General features: G+C 35.3%; 2 protein-coding genes across 2 annotated transcripts; one reads left to right on the top strand and one right to left on the bottom strand.

Annotated features, from left to right (window-relative positions):
* Window positions 1-5,890: 5,890 nt before the first annotated feature.
* Window positions 5,891-13,388, bottom strand: LOC108252189 (gastrula zinc finger protein XlCGF49.1-like). Its single transcript, XM_017443399.2, has 2 exons — window positions 13,062-13,388; window positions 5,891-6,516 (listed from the first exon to the last, which is right to left on the bottom strand). The coding sequence occupies exon 2, from the start codon at window positions 6,452-6,454 to the stop codon at window positions 5,891-5,893; it is 564 nt and encodes a 187-aa protein (XP_017298888.1). The 5' UTR covers window positions 6,455-6,516; window positions 13,062-13,388.
* On the top strand, window positions 10,486-11,386 carry LOC103507622 (zinc finger protein 60-like). Its single transcript, XM_008472116.3, has one exon. It carries the CDS (start codon window positions 10,486-10,488, stop codon window positions 11,377-11,379), a length of 894 nt encoding a protein of 297 aa, XP_008470338.1. The 3' UTR covers window positions 11,380-11,386.
* Window positions 13,389-13,817: the final 429 nt, after the last annotated feature.

Here is a 13,817-nt window from a genome sequence, read left to right on the forward strand (position 1 = left end):
CATCGGATTGGAAAGTATTGTTATTAAGCTCGACCGCAGTACTCTCTTAACGATTAAAATAACTAATACAGTCTCAGCCAGTCTTCTAATGTGCATCATAATTGCATCTCAAATTTTCCATACAGCGAAGCTCTTTCAGTGTATTTACGCAAAGTTAGTAGTAATTATGTAACACGAAGCAAACGCATTTTACACGTCTTGCAAAAAACCGAAGGTTTGAATTACGGTTTTAGACTATTGATTAGTCCGTCCTTCCTTTATTATTACAATAGTAATAAAAATCTGGTGTGAACATCACACGACTTTCCTTATCCTATTGAATGATGCTTATTTTTATGTCCTATTGTAACTTTTACAATATCTCTACCCGTTTAGTCAGTATAGCTGAATACCGCCAAAAAACGGTCGAAATCTGTCCAAAAGCGGTGAAAATACCGCCAAGCGCAGCAACCATCTCAACTAAACGTTTTGTGTTGCATCCTTGTAACATTCGTGAATTACATATTAAATTTCAAGTCTCTAGCTCATACCGTCCCCGAGGTATTGTTAAATTACACCGAAAACCGCCAAAAAGCGGTAAAATGCCGCCAAGCGTTGCACCGGTCTTAACCAAAAGTTTCGTGTCGCATCCTTGTCACATTTGACATCTACATACCAAATTTCAAGTCTCTAGCTCTTACCGTTCTCGAGATATTTTGTTTACAGACAGACAGACAGACACACAGACAGACAGACAGACACACACACGGACCAATGGCTGAAACTTTGTATTTAGGCTCCAGGGACCTCAAAACGTGTTTTGGCACTAAAAACTGACCATCGAAATTTTGACCCGATTACATTACTTTCCTTCCTATAGGATAAGGAAAGTAAAAAGGGTCAATATCTGAAACCTGTTCCCTTTTAATTACGTAAGAGGTACCTACTTCTTTTCTATTCATTGGAATAGCAAAGTCATTTCAATTGCATTCATAGGTACATTCTACATTAGTATCAGAGTATCAGCACTATCAGCTTGGAGGGCTTGGACAAAAGAGTCTGCGTGAGGTCTACAGTTCACAGAACTACTAGTAATTATATTATGTAGATATCAATAAAAGTACCTACATGTAGGTATCACATTACCATTTTTAAACATAGTATATCTGTTTTTATTTTCTTTTTAACAGTTTAGAATTAATAAGAAAAGATTTTTGTAACTTATTGTTCTCATGAGAATGAGTGGGCCTTGTTACATCCAGAGATATTTGTATTTTTATGCTTTTTTGTAAATTGAATCCTGAAACTTTGAGGCACTAGCATAACACAGGTACCGTGCTTGGGCTGTGATACACTCTTGGCTACAATGGCTAAAAAGTAAAAATTATTAACACCCAACAAAAAAACAGGTTACAAATTGCTTTTTGATTTGGTTCATCTGATATCCCTCTAGGTACTGCATTAATCATCAAGCTTTGAATAGTCGTTCGTGAGACACTCTCTGTAATATTTTTTTCACTAATTTTTTTTTCTTCTTATTCTTAAATTGCAGAGCCACCTTCTACAGATTCACCTTCTAAATTGATATGTTCGTTTTGTTTGGAAGAAGTCGATAATTCAGCATTGAAAATGTTTGAACACAATTGCGATGGTGTATTTATTTCCTTAAAATTATTCAATTTAATTCCTACTCAGTATTTCATTAGACAAAAAAAGTAATAAAACTTTGAAATATGAACAGCTAGAAATATCACTAGAGCAATTTTACCCTCTATATGTTTTATTTCAGTGCCCTGTGCATTTTGTGGCTTAGTATTAAGCACGGAAGAACAGCACCTGATAGAGCATTGCAAGTTGTGTGAAAGTGTAGCTAGACCTTCCGAAGCCTTTCGGTATACTTGCTACGCATGTTCGTATCACACGCGAAAGAAGAAAGATATGAAAGAGCATGTGCGAACCCACACGGGAGTGAAAACATACAAATGTGCATATTGTGATTATAGTGCTTCGCGCGACAAAACGCTTCGTGATCATTTAACAAGGCACACCGGACTCAAACCTTTTCAATGTTGGTATTGCGATTTTAAATGTACCCGCCGACAAGTGTTGAAATATCATGTCATTTCGAAACATAACACATTGGATATGAAGCCCACTAGTGTTTAGTGTAGAAGTGTCTGAGCTGTATGAATCATCTTCCATTAGTACTTATGTAAATAAAAAAAATACGGTCGCGCTGCGCGCTCCCTATTAGCTGCATAGTTATCAAACTAAAAACATAAATGAAACTCAAAATGTTGGTCGAGAGTGTACCTAGTAAGTACAGGGAGTTCTCATTTAAGATTTTAAAGTTGGGGCTGATGTGAGTCAAACTTTTTTGTTGTTGAATCCAAACTGTTTTGTTCTCGATATAAGGTAAGAGTGTCTCGTTTTTTATGTGTCTTGTTTAGCTAAAAATGTCAGCCTATACATAATTAGTTCATGGATATGTTCTTTATTCCCGTTGATAATATTCCTACCAAATTTCAGCTTTCTAGGTGTTGTGGTTCAGGAGATAGAGCGATCAGTGTGTGAATATGAAACAGTTTTTGTGTAGAAATTTTTCCAAATCTGTTATTACATATTATTATAGTTCAGTAATGTAATTTAAATAGAAATTCGTGTGATGTTCACACCCATTTTTATCATATATTTTCAGATATGTACGAAAACCAACAATATTGCATCCACTGTAATAGCTATATTTCTTCAGATATTAAAGATCTAATAGAACATTGCAAATCATGCTCTCACATGACAAGACCGGATGCTTTCCATTTCAAGTTCGTTTGCTACGCATGTGAGTACAACACGTATATGTCGGGTAACATCAAGACACATCTGAGGTTACATTTAGACGATAAACCTTATAAATGTTCATTGTGCAACTATGAATGTCGTCAAAATGTTCATTTAAAGAGTCATATGAAATCCAACCATTAGTCCTATATTCCAAATACCAAAGGTTCCAAATACCAAAGGTACCTATTTGTTTTCTATTCTAACCTTTTCCGCTATGATACTAGTGGTTTGGGAGGGAGGGGGGTAATGAAAGGGACAGGACTGTGAGTAACTTCCGAATAATTTGGACATTATTTTTTGCTTCTTAAAAAAAAAAAAAAAAAAAAAAAAAAAAAAAAAAAAAAAAACTTCCAACTCCTTGTACTTGAAAATACTGAACTGAATACGCTGGACAATGAAAATCCTTTGAGCACTAACGGATAGACATGACTTAGGCTGTATGAAATAATAAGATTATTATTCTTGCACTATAGTAATAAGAACATTATATTTTGTTTTCTTCTCAGTATCTCTAAGGTTAACCTAGCACGACTAACTTTTTAGGACAAATTGGACTTTCATCCTAGTCTAATGGACGTAACACTTGCTCTTTTCAGATGTGACTGATTCTGATCAGAGCAGATCTCAGACGAACAAACAGCATCTGACAGAAGGCTATCACTGCCCGAATTGTAACAAGACTTTCTCCCGTAGATTTGGGTTGAAACGGCACTTGAAAAACGTTTGTCAAAAAGATGTGTCTAACGAGGCATCCTTCACGTATTACAATTGTTGTGATTGTAAATACAAAACCCGTGAAGTGAGAGCACTTGAATATCACTATAGACATTCACATCACACAACAGTTAAGGTTCGTTGATTAATAAAAATAACAAGCTGGGCCCGTCCCTTCGGGAATTTTTAGTCCGTAGTTTATTCGATCGTGGTTAAATCAGTACCTAATACCTATGTACCTACCTAATTTGTTTAATATTCAGTTTATTATTATTATTATTATTATTATTATTATTATCTATTGATTTCATTTTTAATTTTACTTTCATGTAATGATTTAAAATCAAGACTAGAGCCCGTTCTCCCTTTATTCCTTTTAATGTTTCCTAATAACTACCAACATAATGTTTAAGTCACCCATCCATTTATTGGCCTTGCTCGGCGTAGCTTAACATAGGTGACGATAAAACCGGTCCTCAATTAACGACTGAAGTGTTATCTAAAACTTTTAGTTCATAGGTCGTCGCGACAAATTTCAAGATCAGAGCTCATTTGTGTGAGAAAATGTGAAAAAAAAATGGACATAAAATATATTTTGAATACTCATTAGTGTGAGTTTTCAAATGACTTCTCAATCCTTTACCTTCCGCTGCTCTATAAGAACAGTGACTACACGAATATATTTTGAATACTCATTAGTGTGAGTTTTCAAATGACTTCTCAATCCTTTACCTTCCGCTGCTCTATAAGAACAGTGACTACACTTATATGGTTTCTCTCCAGTGTGCTTTCTCATGTGTTTTTTAACATCATTTACAAATGCACTTTTATAATCGCATACATTGCACCCGTAGAATTTTTCTTTTGTATGTCTCAAGAAATGACGTTTCAACCTCCAAGGCTGGGCTTCTTTCTGTCCACAAACACAACAAACATTAGGATAATGTTCGGCGTTGGTGATTTCTATACATCTATGGTTTTTCAAGCAATCGGCCAAATTTCTTATTTCCTGTTCGCAAAATATACAAATTGCGTTCTCTGTAACTGAAAACAACATATTATTGATAAGAAAAAAGTTTTCACATGAAATCCTATCTGATAATTGTTGAATGTAAGTAAACTAGTAAGAAGTTTATTAAAAATAAAACGATTTTTTCCCCTCCAAAGGATGCTTAATTTTAAATTTAATATTAATAAAACACTACATTATTAATTTTATTATTATTTTCGGGACGATAAGACCATAGCAGTTGCAGTTCCCTCTGTAAAACCTCTTGAAAAAAAAAAAAAAACTTTCATCAGGAAACATGATTATACGGAATTTCGGAGTCAGTTTACAAGCTGAACAAACCATCAGGATGTAAACTTATTTCATGTAATTAGGGCTTTAGTAGCCTCGTAAGAACTGTTGTGGGGCTGCTTGAAATTCTAGAGAAATACGAGACGTACGAGCCGATATGATCTAACTTTTGCTCTTGCTAGGAATTGAACCCGGATCTCCTGGTGAATGTGAACCGAACCACCAGACTTCTAGGCAGAGGTTGTTTTGTTTTTCAATGTAAACTGTTGTATTTTGTCAGGTGTATGAATGTGATCCTTCATTCTGGCTGGAACAACACATGAAGGTACAAGAAGAGAAAGAAAATCTGACAGACACAGAACTGGATGAATCTCAAACAGATGATACTGATGTGGAGTAAGGGGGAGGGAGAGAGAGATAAAAGTACAAATACGATTTAATTTTAATATTAAGTGAAGTTTTCGTCAGGATGGAAATTCAGTAGGTACCGATGTGATTCACATTTATCGGAGTTTAAGATTTATTATTTTACTTTTTGTTTGTTTCTATTTTCAACTTTACGCTAAATAAAAACGATCTAGTTTATTTCTTGTAGGTATATCTTAACACACCCGTATATTCACTACTAGTGGTTGACCCGTCCTTTGTACGGGACCACCACACACATACACATTACACACACCCATCACACACACACACACCCATCACACACACACAGGGTCGCGCTCCCTGACACGTGTATCAGTGCAGCGTAATAGGCATAACTTTGAACCGCCGCCATTTTGAATCAGGATGGAATGTGACAATTTTAAGTAGTCTATGTCACTCCGAGTACTCTTCTTAACAACCACAAAAAATTTCATCAAAATCGGTTGAGCCGTTTTCTCGTGAGGTCTATTTAGCGTAACAGACAGACATACATACACACACAGACAGAAATTTTTCTAATGCGATTTTTGGAATCGTGGATGCATAATAAGAATAACTAAAGATTAAGGAGCGCGGTAGCGCTCCGCCCCGCCAAGTCAAGAAAGTTTGACCGCGCTACTAGAGATATTATACGCGACAGGGAAAGAATACAATAGTATCTCTTTCTTCCTGATAGAGCATTTCAGCGGATAGTTTTTCAAGCTTATCATCCTTAGTTCCATGATCGTAAGTAAATATATGATTGTCACTTAAATGATTCTCAAACTCTTCTATTTTATCAAACACCTTCTCGCAGACTTCACAATTATAGTTTAAATTATGGAGGTTCACATGGAAATCTAATTTAGATTTGGTGTAAAATCTCTTTGAACATATTGTACAATGATAAACTCTCCTTCCATTTTCTTTTGCATGTGTTTTATAGTGAACTCGGAGTGACTTACTATCGGCAGCAGCATAGGGACATATTTGACATTTAAATGGTTTTTCTCCAGTATGTTTTCTAGTGTGTTTTTTGACGTCATTTATGTAAGCACTTTTATAGTCACAATGACTACAGGCAAAAAACTTTTCTTGGGTGTGTTTTAAATAGTGACGTTTTATTTTCCAAGCTTGCGACTCCTTCTGTTTACATAACAAACAAGTGTATTTTCGAGCATTCAATACACCATCGCAATTGTGTTCAAACATTTTCAATGCTGAATTATCGACTTCTTCCAAACAAAACGAACATATCAATTTAGAAGGTGTATCTGTAGACCTAAGCATAACATTCTTGGGTTAGTAGGTAGGTACATACCGATATAGCTCGTAAAATGAAGATTGTTCTATTGAATTCTCTCATTAAACGTTCAATTGTTTATGGGAATCATAATTATTATTAACAATCTCAAGTAGAAGACAATACTAATGCTGGGTGAGGCTGATGCTAATGTCTTAACTTAGAACCTCAAGATCTTATGACACGAGTAGGTACAGCATTAGAGATTTTGATATACCTAATGTAGAAAAAGAGGGCAAAGTTCAAGCTGGCCGAAGAAAAATGCTTTCCACTTTCTCCCCAGACTAGTCTGCCTTGTATTAACTTCTATTAGTTCAATCCCTGTGAATACCTTCTGTTATTTCATCATCATTATGTAGGTCTTAAGGAACTCAACATTTTGGTATTTTCAAGAAATCGGATACACCTGCACCTAAAAATCAGCGATACCCACCCAAAATGGTATTCTGACCCTATGATTAATATGACAAATATCAAGACAAATATCCTATGACTAATTGGTATTCTGTGCTTTTATTTGACAACCAGCCAGAGGCTGGCAGATTGTTTATGTATGTTTTTTAAAAATATTTAATCTCTTCTTCTTCTTCTTCTTCGAGACCATTTACCTCTCTTTCCTCAATTACCTTTGAAAAACCTGAAATATTAGGTGTCAAAGAGATACAGTTGAATTCAGCTCTTACCGTTCTCGAGGTATTTTGTTTACAGACAGACAGACAGACAGACACACAGACAGACAGATACACACACGGACCAATGGCTGAAACTTTGTATTTAGGCTCTAGGGACCTCAAAACGTGTTTTGGCACTAAAAACTGATTATCGAAATTTTGACCCGATTACATTACTTTCCTTCCTATAGGATAAGGAAAGTAAAAAAAAAACCAGTATGTCTTTGATTTTTGCAAAACACTTTTTGGCAATAATAAAATTCGCGAACAAGTTCGCGAAAACCGCGAACTTGGTACCAACTTTGGAATTTTAAATGAGAACCCCAATTTTTTATTATATATTATTGTTCTACGTAAAATTTCATGCACAATAGACTATTCACTATTTTTCTGCGATTCGCGGTTTCGCGAATTCCGCGAAATATCGCGAACATCAAAACTAACTGAAATCATCTGAAATGTACCTGTGTGACATATCATTTCGCAATGTTTTTCCTTCATAAATCATGTGGTAACGTCACATTTAGGATGGAGACCATTTTTCCCGAATTTGCGAAAATTGCAAAGTTCCCGAATCGACAAAGTAGGTATTTAAAATGTACCTGTATGACATATCATGTCACAATGTTTTTCCTTCATAAATCACGAGGTAACATCAGATTTCGGACCGAGGTCATTTTTCGCAAATTTGCGAAATTGAAATTTCGAGAATTCGCGAGAAATAGAAACAAAAGCGAGAGAAAAATTCATGTGTATAATTTTTCCCCGTTGAATGGTTAGTTCACATGGAAGGTGTTATTAATAATAGAGAATGAGTTGAAGTCTCTAGCATCACAGGTGAATTCAGATCTACATCGTTCATAGTATAATCAGATGGGTTAGAATCTTTACATGCCTCTTGGATCTCTCGCCTTAGGACTATAGAAACAAAAGCGAGAGAAAAATTCATGTGTATAATTTTTCCCCGTTGAATGGTTAGTTCACATGGAAGGTGTTATTAATAATTAACATCAGATTTCGGACCGAGGTCATTTTTCGCAAATTCGCGAAATTGAAATTTCGAGAATTCGCGAGAAATGACCTCAATCCTAAATCTGATGTTACCTCGTGATTTATGAGGGAAAAACATTGTGACATGATATGTCATACAGGTACATTTCAGTTAATTTTGATGTTCGCGATATTTCGCGGGATTCGCGAAACCGCGTAGTCCTTATTTTGTAACTTTATTCAAATAATATATTACTTTTTACATACAGTCTACAACTTCAAGAGTTATTTATTTAAAATTCAATTTTATTATGTTGCAAATGATTACAATCAGACAGCCCTTTAAACAAAATGCAAACTCCTTCCCCTAATCTTGCAATACTTGTACTACATGACTAACATGACTGCTACGGCGCGGCTTGGCGGTGTGGTCGAGAGCTTAGTTGCCCAATCCAAGGGCCTATATTAGGCATTTCTTACTTATCCATCCAAGCGAGCCGTGCGTAAGGTAATTATTCACGTATACGAAAGTTGTGAGTTTTATGTCTTGTTACTAATTTACTTACTTCATTTATTATTATTTTCTGAGGATTTTCCCACAGACGAAATTTAGTGCGCCAGGCCAAGTTCCGGCCTGAGCACGCCAGTGTGTATATTACACGAAACATTTCGACGCATTTTTACCCCTATCATAACTCCGTCAATTTTCAATGTAATCTCACGTTTGGACCATATGTTAACCTATACTTCCTTATTATACCTGCAAAATTTCGAAGTTCCAGCTTTACCGGAAGGGGTAGGAAAAACGGTTCGAAAATCACTCATCAAAATTATGAGGCACTTCCCGATGTCCTAGAAACTTTAAATTTGGCAGGATGGTCTTGATGAGTAAGTAAAGGGAAAAATCTGAAAATCGGCAAAAGTTGCACTGGGCGCCGCCCACAGGCAGAATTAACGCTTTTTGGCACGTCTTGATGAGTAAGTAAAGGGAAAAATCTGAAAATCGGCAAAAGTTGCACTGGGCGCCGCCCACAGGCAGAATTAACGCTTTTTGGCGTTTTTCACAAAACGGTTAGATATATCGAAAAAGTTATGAGAGTAGACCCCCCCAAAACCATACCTAAAACCCCCCATTAGTAATTTTTATGAACATCGGAACAACGGTTAGCGGAATTTTCCTGTATTTTTATAGTTAACAGTATTTCGACCGCTTTTTTTTACTTTCCTTATCCTATAGGAAGGAAAGTAATGTAATCGGGTCAAAATTTCGATGGTCAGTTTTTAGTGCCAAAACACGATAGGTATCTTTGTATAAACTTATGTATCTTCTAACTTCTGAGAATCTGAGGTATCTTTCTACAAAATTATTTTCAAACATAAAGTCTGAGGTAGGTTCCCTGCTTCCCACCTCTACCGTCAAGGCATTTAAAGGCCGCCTAAACTTTACATCCCAAATTAAAAGTCCCAAATCCGTTTCACACAGTTTTAATTTCCAAGTGAATTAATCAAAAGTATCAAAACCTACATGCAACTTTTATCCATACCTACAGGGTGACTTAAAATGTCAAAAGCTTTTCGTAAGCCGCGTAATCTTTGCTTTTCTTTTCGTTTATTCGATTGTGTGTTTTTGCAATCGGTAATAATTTATTAACCATTTTTTTAGAGGTAGGTAAGGGGTACCCACTTACTTTGTCGTAAAATGAAGGTAAAATTTTGTTTATTTTTTCGCTCTGATTCTACTACGTATTGTTCCAATTCTAATAATTTTTCTTTGCAATACTGCGACACTGATCGCTACACTTTTACAAGCAGATTTTTTTTCAAGGCTTTAAGAAGTTAATAATTTAGAATGTTGCACTATGACGTTTAACCGCTATCATACAATTAAAATTCCTTCTTATCCAGTTCTATGTCTCTTAGTTAGTCTCTTACCCAATGGTGGAGATGGAGTTATTCGCATCCTCTCCAATGCGGAGCGCATGCAGGTTCTGCGCAAACTCCTGACCATTCTCCGGCGGATCTCCGTTGCCAAATGTGGACGCTACGACTAGAATGAGCGCCTCATGCTCTATACTACTCATATCGTACTCCGGTGTCAGAATTTCAGCTTTCTGCCTAAATTCTTTTTTTTTTTTTTGTACCCAGAGTGTTTTGCTTTTATAAAATAATCTTACGTATTCTTGAGAGTTCATTGCACCTAACCTCTTCTGGGCTTTCAAGATAGCAACGAGTGTCCATGATTTAGTAAGCCTAATTAATTTTATAAACTAACTGTCTCGATGATTTTAAAAATTTCAGTTAAAAAATCCTTGAGTACAATATTCAAAGAGACTCAAGAAGTATTGAACAATGACTCAACTGCACCTAACCTGTTTCCCTCCACAACAATCATATGTAACTTGTGTGAGTTCAAAACAGGAACCAAGTGCGAGATAGAAGAACATTTTAAAACTCACGAATCTGAAAGTCATGTTGACAAAAGATCACAGAAAACTGAAGAAGTTTCAAATATTGAAAACCTCGAGGCAACAGAAAAAACACCCACTGAGCAGCAGCATCAGCATCAGCAGGGAGGTTCATCAGGTGAATTACCTCTGCTGGGATGTTGCTCTTGCTCGTTTCAAACTCCACTAATCTCTGCTCTTGAAGAGCATAGAAACGGACATCTCAAGTTAAATAATCTACTAGCTGAACTTAAAACAGAGGTCAAATCAGTAGACTCACACAAGTCTGATTGCAAAAAAGAATCTCAGAACTATTCGTTACCAATCATTATGCGACCTTTGGTTTGTGCAGTTTGCGATTATAAGGGAAAAGATCAAGCCGACTTTGATAATCACAATGCCACAATACACTATTATAGAAATTTACAAACAGAAAGTGAATTCCCTTGTCTGTTTTGTAGCTATGAAGGAAGGACTAAAACTGAGTTGAAAACGCATTACTACAAGGTTCACTCTAAGGACAAACTGTTCAAGTGTCATTTGTGTCAGTTTCGTACTGGGTTTCAAGATCAACTGAGCAGTCACATCAGATCAATACATACGGGAGAGAAACCATTCGACTGTAAGGTTTGTGAGTTTAGATCTGCCAGTAAGCAAGGACTTTACTATCATTGGAAGCAAACTGGACACAAGATCAAGCATGCTTTCCGTCAGTATCTACCCTTATAACACCAGCACTTCTTATTCAAGTAAATAAAAGTCACATTGAAATGGTTGTACATGACTTTCTTTTATCACTTAGTTATTTCTTTTTACATTGAAAAATAGAAATAACATCCGAGTACCTACATCTTAATAATCTATATAAATGGGTGTGTTTGTGTGTGTGGTGGTCCCGTACAAAGGACGGGTCAACCACTAGTAGGTACATATTTACAATAATATGAAAATCTATGTAGATACAAGGTAGATATACAGGGTGCCCAAGCTTTTCCCCAACCCCCTTATTAAAAAAGAAAAAGATGTTCAAATTATAACTGTAAAAACAAGGTACATATTTACAATAATATGAAAATCTATGTAGGTACAAGGTAGATATACAGGGTGCCCAAGCTTTTCCCCAACCCCCTTATTAAAAAAGAAAAAGATGTTCAAATTATAACTGTAAAAACATCCTAACCTGACATTTGTGGGTCACATTTTACTTGCTTGATAAATTAGATTTTAGAATTGAAAACCATGAAAAAACTTCATTCGTAAAATCTGTGTAACAATTCACGGGGAAGCATACTCTAATTTTGTGTAATACTAATTCACCAAAATGACCGCAACTAAAATCAAATAATCCCGTTTATTATTATTGTTACTTTTTGGAAACATGAGAAAAATTCCAAACGCACAACATTTGGGTCACCCTTGTATCTAAGATGTCCATTTATCTACATAATTTTGTACCTACCTTCATTTCTAGTAAACCGAGTATGTATCGTGTAAGTAATAGTACTTAATTTCAAATTTAGTTGATAGATATATTGAATAACTGTGCAAGTATCTAAATTAAATTAATTGACTAGGTATGATTTTTTAATGACATTTCATATTTTACCTATATTTCTTAAGAATCAGTCCTTTTTTTTTCTTCTTAATTGTTATTTTTGTTAGACACCAAGAAACATCGTTATAAAATTGAGTGTCTCGTTTTTTATGTGTCTTGTTTAGCTAAAAATGTCAGCCTATACATAATTAGTTCATGGATATGTTCTTTATTCCCGTTGAAACTTTTTTCTGACTGCCTCTGTGGTGGTCAAGACGATCTCCTGGTAAACATTAGATCGGGCGGGGCGTGAATTCAGTCCCAGCCCAGGTATGGAACTTTGTACTCATTATAATTTCTGATTTGAATTTTTTCTAATTTTTAATGAAAAATTCCAAACGCACAACATTTGGGTCACCCTTGTATCTAAGATGTCCATTTATCTACATAATTTTGTACCTACCTTCATTTCTAGTAAACCGAGTATGTATCGTGTAAGTAATAGTACTTAATTTCAAATTTAGTTGATAGATATATTGAATAACTGTGCAAGTATCTAAATTAAATTAATTGACTAGGTATGATTTTTTAATGACATTTCATATTTTACCTATATTTCTTAAGAATCAGTCCTTTTTTTTTCTTCTTAATTGTTATTTTTGTTAGACACCAAGAAACATCGTTATAAAATTGAGATCTATAAACAGGGTACTGTTTATCGGTTTGACCTGGAAGCTAGACATTCACTAGACCCATGAACCTATATTTTTATGCTCTGAAAACACATACCTAGTAAGTACAGGGAGTTCTCATTTAAGATTTTAAAGTTGGGGCTGATGTGAGTCAAACTTTTTTGTTGTTGAATCCAAACTGTTATCTGTAGAAGGTGGCTCTGCAATTTAAGAATAAGAAGAAAAAAAATTAGTGAAAAAAATATTACAGAGAGTGTTTCACGAACGACTATTCAAAGCTTGATGATTAATGCAGTACCTAGAGGGATATCAGATGAACCAAATCAAAAAGCAATTTTCTTTTAAATCGTTCATATCTCGGTAAATGCTCGTATTTTCTTACCTCGTTTATAAGCACGTATAATATACGTTACATATAACAAGCTGGGTCCGTCCCTCCGCGAATTTTTTAGCCCGTAGTTTATTCGATCGCGATTAAAGAAAATCAGTACCTATTTACCTACCTAATTTGTTTAATATTCAGTTTATTATTATTCTTGATTTGATTTTTCGATTTTACTTTCATGTAATGATTTAAAATCAAGACTAGAGCCCGTTCTCCCTTTATTCCCAATATAAGGTTCAAGTCACCCATCCATTTATTGGCCTTGCTCGGCGTAGCTTAACATAGATAACGCTAAAACCGGTCTTAAATGATCGACTGAAGTGTTATCCAAAACTTTCTCGCTTTGAGTTCATAAAATGACGACTGAAGTGTTATCTAAAACTTTCTCGCTTTGAGTTCATAGATCGTCGCGACAAATTTCAAGATCAGAGCTCATTGTGGAAATGTAAAAAAAACCTCAAGTTTTTTGGCTTTATGGTTCTCTGTACAAAATTTGCACCACCATTTTCGTGTTCCTGGTAAAAAGACCTTTAATTTGATATATAGGTCGACTAGG

This window comes from Diaphorina citri, unplaced genomic scaffold (assembly GCF_000475195.1).
Source record: "Diaphorina citri unplaced genomic scaffold, Diaci psyllid genome assembly version 1.1 scaffold330, whole genome shotgun sequence".
In the NCBI taxonomy this organism is placed as follows: domain Eukaryota; kingdom Metazoa; phylum Arthropoda; class Insecta; order Hemiptera; family Psyllidae; genus Diaphorina; species Diaphorina citri.

Coding starts and splice junctions, on each gene's coding strand:
- LOC108252189 (XM_017443399.2), bottom strand. CDS start 6,454: ATGTTTGAACACAATTGCGATGGTGTATTGAATGCTCGAAAATACACT.
- LOC103507622 (XM_008472116.3), top strand. CDS start 10,486: ATGATTTTAAAAATTTCAGTTAAAAAATCCTTGAGTACAATATTCAAA.